Genomic DNA, 5929 nt, shown 5'->3' on the forward strand with positions numbered 1-5929 from the left:
GCGGGCAGCCCGGGGTGCGCGGGCACCTGCAGCCCCCCGCCCTGCCCGGGGGGCAGCTCCATCCAGCTGGCTCCGGCGTGGAGGTCCCACCAATTGACACCTCCGCTCTCCTCGCCGGGGGCGCCGGGGTGCGGGGGCCGAAACCAGGGCTCGTAGGGATGCGCCATGTCCGGGGCGGCCGGCAGCAGCTTGGCGTAGGCTCCGGGGGCGGCGGGGCCGTCGGGGGGCAGCTCTAACCTCGGGGGGCCATGGGGCTCGTAGGCGCCGGGGGCGGCGAAGGCGGCGTCGTCGGGCCCCGGCAGCGGCAGCTCGGGCGGGGGCAGCGGCGAGGCGAAGTCGGGGGCCCCCGGGGCGGCGGGGCCGTGGGGCTGGAAGGGCTGGAGCGGCTGCAGGTCCAGGTGGGTCGGGGAGGCGCGGGGCGCGTCCGAGGGCTGGGATCCCAGGGAGCCGCAGACCGCCGTCAGCATTGCGGGGCGCACAGACCTGTGGGGCCGAGCGGGGAGAAGAGCTGTGAGAGGAGGGGGACACAGCTCTGCACCCCCTCCCAATCCCTGCGCGCAGCGGCAGCCGAGGTTTGGGGGTCGCTGAGCCCCCGCTGAGGGGGTTGCGCTGCTCTGCGGCACCGCCGTGACACCGGGATGGTGGCGGCAGTTTGGGGGGGACACCCCTTCCAGCCTCCCCTGCGGACCCTGGGCCAGCCGCTGGTGCCGGCGGGTCACGGGTGCGGCCCGAAGGGGTCGGTGCCTCATTCCAAAATCCAAAGAAACCTCCGACATCTGCTTTGTCACCTCCCCGACCGCCTCCCCCAACACTGCCCGGTCACCCTGGGGGACGTAGGTGGCCCCCCAAGCCCGTGCCCCAACCACGAGGGGACACGGGAGCCTCGGGGGGACACGGCAGCCCCGAGGGGACACGGCAGCCTCGGGGGGACACGGCAGCCTCGGGGGGACACGGCAGCCACAGGGGGACACGGCAGCCACAGGGGGACACGGCAGCCTCGGGGGGACACGGCAGCCCCGAGGCCAACCTGTCTCTCCCTCCTCCCAGGCGGGCTGGGAATCCCTCACCCCCCTCAGCTCCCGCCCCGAGGCCAGGGCCCGGCTGGGAGCCCTCGGGCTGTTTTTTGGGGGGGCTGCACCCCCGGGCTGCTCGGCAGCGGGATGAGGCAGCGGAGCCGTGGGCAGCGCTTTGAAGCCGGGCTCGGGGCTGGCTCCGCCCGCTGCCCCGAGCCCCCGGGGCACCCCCAGATCTCTGGGGCACCCCCAGGCCCCCGGGGCACCCGCAGACCCCCGGGGCACCTTCAGCCTCCCGGCAGGGCGGCCGTGACTCAGCGGGAGCTGTGCAAACCCCACTGGGGACGGGCCCCACCCCGGTGTCGAAATCCACCTGCCGCCACCGGCTCCCGCCCCCCGGCTTCCCACCGGCGCCGCGGGGCGACCGAGACCCCCCCTCGCTGAAAGCCCCTTCCCACTGCCCGCTGTGGCCACCATCGCCTCCTCCCGGCCACCCCCACACTGCTCCCCCCACCAGGGCCCCCGCAGGGACAGGGACAGACCCCTGGGGACACACTTGGGGGGTGCTGAAAGATTTGGGGTGGGGGATCCCCTGAACAGAGAGGCCGCAGCCCCCCAGTGCCCCCCATCCCAAGGCTGTGATTCCAGGGCAGGGAGAGGGTCCCCACAATGCTGCAGACCCCCCTCTTTTCCCCTGCCAGGCGTCACCCAGGAACTCCGGGGGACCCCAAAGATCGGGGTGGGAGTTTGGGGGGGTCCCCAAAATCCCCTGGGCGGGACCCGCCAGTACCTGTGCTACCGACACAAGTGGGGGCTCGGCCTCGAGCTGGTGGCAGGATGAGCCCCCCGGGGGGGCAGCTGAGCGGATTTTGGGGGTCCTGCTCCCCGGTGGGGGCTCAGCTCTGCCCACCCCCACCCTGGGGGCTGTCCCCGCCTCCTGGGGACACGAGCAGGGTCGGAGGGGGCTGGCACTGACGGGACCCGTGGCTCCCACCCGCACTGGTGTTCAGCGGGGTCCCCCCCAGACCCCCTGCACCCCACGAGCTCGAAACCGGGGCTCAGACCCACAAAACGTCACGGGGCTTTGGGGTGGCAGCTGGCACGGACAGATGTGGGGACAGAGGGACGTCCCCCACCTCCCCCCGGACCCCCACGGGAGAGGAAGGGACCCCTCCGTGCAGTCCGGGCTCGGTGCCACCCCATCAGGCCGGAGGAATGCGGCCGTCCCGGCTCTCCCGGGCCCGCGGCCGCCCCGGTGCTTCCCGCCCGGGGCCGCGGCGGTGGGTGTGGGAAAGCTGCAGGTGTGCGCTTGGGCAACCTCCCGCCGCTCGCCGCTCGCCCGCCGCGGCCCCCGCAGCCCCCCGAGCTCCCCACGGCTCACATTCACGCAGGACTTCTATTTTTTCTTTTTCTTTCCCTCCCCGTTTTAGCCACGATTCAGGCCAAAAATGGGTTTCACATCCTCAAACCCCACAAACAAAGCGAGGCTTCAAGGAGTGGGGGAGCCCCGCCAGCTCAGCATTCCCACACGGGGCAGGGGGATGTCGCCAGCCCCCGACCCTCCCCGCTTGTCGCCCGGGGGTGACCGTGCCCCCAAAACCTCGTGGGCGACGGGAGAACGGGGCTGGCACGGGGTGGGGGCTGAGCCCGGGGTGCCACAGTTTGGAGGGAACCGTGGGGAGGGGGCCGGGGGGGCTGCGGCCGCCCTCCCCGAGAGGAGGCTCCCGGGTTTCTCCTCTCCTCTCTCCCTTTCTCCTTCTCCTTCCTCCCCTTTGGGCTGGACGTGCCCGGGCAGCTCCCGCTCCTTCGGCTCCCATTGATGTTCCTCCCAAACAGCCCCGCCGCCTGCCAGCAGCCTCCCGAAAGAAAAAAAAAAGATTTGGGAAGCCGGGGGAGGATGAGGGTGGGGGGGGAAAGGAGGGAGAAGCGGGGCGGGAGAGCGGGAGCGGGACAAGTGAAACCGCCGCGGGGCAGCTCCGGCTGCGGCGCTCCCCAAACGCCGCGCCGGGGGACGGGGCCGAGCCACCAGCCCTGTCCCCGGCCTCGCCACCGCTCCCGGCACAAGGTGCCAGCCCTGCGCCCACCCCCTCCCCAAATCCCTCCGGAGACCGGCCCCGAAGGGTCCCCCCGGCCCCCGCCCCACCTCCATCCGTGTCCCCCAGCCGGGGCTCAGCGGCTCAGTTTGTGGGGGCGGCCGTGCCCCCCTCCGGCTCCCTCTTGCCTCCCTTGGCGGCCGACGGGTCCCCGGCGCTTTTGCCCTCGGGTTCGGCCCCGTCCTTGCCCCCGTCGTGCGTCTTCATGTGCTTGCCCAGGTGGTCGCTGCGCATGAAGACGCGGCCGCAGACGGGGCAGGAGAATTTCTTGGCGCCCGTGTGGGTCTGGAGGTGCCGCTGGAGCTCGTCGGAGCGGGTGAAGCGCTTGCCGCAGAAGAGCCAGTTGCACACGAAGGGCCGGTCGCCGCTGTGCCAGCGCAGGTGGGCTTTCAGGTGGGAGGTTTTGGCGTACGCCTTCCCGCAGCCGGGAATGTGGCAGTTGTGCAGGTGCTTGCGCTTCACCCCCTCGGGGCACGGACCCCCCCTCTCCGCCTCCTGGCAGTTGGGGCAGCGGCACGCCGCCTGCCCCCCNGCCGCACCGGGGGCGGCGGGGACGAGGGGGGGTCGGTGCAGCCAGTCCAGCCCCTCGCAGGACTCGGCACCGGCGCGGGGGGCTCGGCAGCACGGGAGGGGTCTCGGTCCCGAGGGGAAGGGGGTCGCGCTGGAAATCGGAGCGGGGCGCGGGGGGGACACAGCGCGGTGTCCCGGGAGCCCCGGGGCTCGGTGGCCAGCGGACGCTGCGGGGTGGCGAGCAGGGACTTGCCGGGGCCCGGAGCGCAGCTGCCGCGTCGCAGCCGTCGGTCAGGGCGGCCACGTCCCCGGGACCATCCCGGGACCATCCCGGGGGTGCCGAGCCCGGCAGCACCGGGCGGTACGTACGGGTCTAGCGGCAGCGAGGTCCCGGCGGCTCCGTCCTCATCGGCGTGGAGCGGGCGCTGCTTCCCGAGGGGACCCCGAGGGACCCGCGCGGCTCCCCAGGGACGGGGCACCCACTGGGCCGGGCGAGCAGGAATGGCCGGGTCCCAGCCCGGCCGCCGGCTCTTCCCTCCGCCCCCCCGCCCAGCTCCACCCCCGGCCCCGGTGATTTTAACCCTTGGAGGCAGAGCCGCGGCCCCGCCGCTTGACAGGAGCCGGCTCCGGTCCCAGGATCCGGCGGATGAAAGCGGAGGGAGGGGACGGGAAGTTCGCAGCAGACACCGCAAACAGGGGGGTAATTAAAGAAGAAAGCAACAACCGCCTCCCTCCCGCGCCCGTGGCCGCCTCCTCCTGACACCGCCACCCCCCCCGGGGACCCCCGGGCGCCCCTTCTGTCCCCACCCCCACCCAGACACCGCAGCTGTCCCCAAATCCAGGGGTGGCACACAGGGGTGGCCTCTCCTCCTGACACCCCCTCCCGAGACCCCCGGAGCTGTCCCCAAATCCAGGGGTGACACACAGGAGTGGCCTCTCCTCCTGTCCCCCCCCCCGGGCCACCTGCGATGTCACCTGTCCCCGTGGGGGGCTCAGTGCCCCCCATTGAGTCTCGGTTCTGTGCCGTGGGATAAATGGGACGGGGATGGACGCAGGGGACAATTTTGGGGTCAGAGCCGGACCCGCGGCAGGAGGGAGCGGGATTCAGGACCCACCGCGATGGATTTGGGGCAACCCAAAAATAAAAAAAAAAGCCCGGGAGGCTCTGGCTGAGCCTGTCCCAGCTCGGGCGGGGGTGTCCAACCCCCCCTGTCTCCCGTGTCCCCCCCGAGGCTGCGGGAGGGACAAACCCCGGGAGCTGCCGGGTGACAACACCACGGCCAGTGGAGCCACTTAATCACCGGCGCGTCGTGTCCCCATTTCAAACCGCTGCGCCCGGCTGGCGGCCACCACAGCCCCGCGGGGACCCTGCTGGGGCACGGTGGGAGCCCACCCGTGCCCGGGACCCCAAAAATCCCACGGGAAAAGGTTCTGGTGGCCCCGCAGAGCCGGGATCCCGGCTGTGGCGCGTGGGAGCCCGCATCTCCCGGCGAGCCTGGCAAGCGCCCGGCCGGGCGGAGGGTGCAGGGAACTCCTCCTTGGCCTCGGGGAAAACTCTCCTGGTTTTCATCATCCCAGCAGGGACGGCTCCACCGCCGCCGCCACCGAAACGCGGCTGCCTCGTGGGGCTGAGCGCGGCCCCACGGCACCGGCCCTGCGGCGGGGATGGAGGGATGGGGACACCGGGGTGGAGCGGTGGGGAGGGGGTCCTGTGATGGGGAGAGGGTCCCGTGATGGGGAGAGGGTCCTGTGATGGGGAGAGGGGTCCTGTGATGGGGAGGGGGTCCCGTGATGGGAGGGGGTCCCGTGATGGGGAGAGATCCTGAAAAGGGGAGAGGGGTCCTGCAGTGGGGAGGGGGATCCCGGGATGGGGAGGGGGTCCTGTGATGGGGAGAGATCCTGTAATGGGGAAGAGGGGTCCTGCAATGGGGAGGGGGGTCCTGCAATGGGGAGGGGGATTCTGGGAAGGGGATCCTGCCATGGGGAGGGGGGTCCTGCAATGGGGAGGGGGATTCTGGGAAGGGGATCCTGCCATGGGGGTCCTGGGAAGGGGCAGGACAAGCAGCTGATGGGGGCTGGCTGTGCAGAAATGGGGTCGAACACATCCCCAATCCCCATCCCAATTCCCATTCCAAATCCCCAACCCCAATCCCCATCCCCAATTCCCACCCCAATCCCCATTCTTAATCCCAATCCCCAATTCCCATCCCAATTCCCACCCCAACCCCAGTCCCCATCCCAATTCCCACCCCAACCCCAGTCCCCATCCCAATTCCCACCCCAACCCCAGTCCCCATCCCAATTCCCACCCCA

At 71.6% G+C, this 5929-nt stretch overlaps 1 protein-coding gene across 1 annotated transcript in view; it reads right to left on the reverse strand.

The window, feature by feature from the left end:
- Positions 1–3167: 3167 nt before the first annotated feature.
- SP6 (Sp6 transcription factor) overlaps positions 3168–5929 on the reverse strand; it is an 11173-nt gene continuing 8411 nt past the window's right edge. Inside the window, exon 2 of the mRNA XM_019005466.1 lies at positions 3168–3767. Within this exon, the coding sequence (XP_018861011.1) occupies positions 3191–3767 (577 nt within the window). The 3' untranslated portion in view covers positions 3168–3190. The remainder of the gene's footprint in view (positions 3768–5929) is intronic.

The sequence above is a fragment of the Parus major genome, unplaced genomic scaffold (genome assembly GCF_001522545.3).
Source record: "Parus major isolate Abel unplaced genomic scaffold, Parus_major1.1 Scaffold382, whole genome shotgun sequence".
Taxonomy (NCBI): Eukaryota; Metazoa; Chordata; class Aves; order Passeriformes; family Paridae; genus Parus; species Parus major.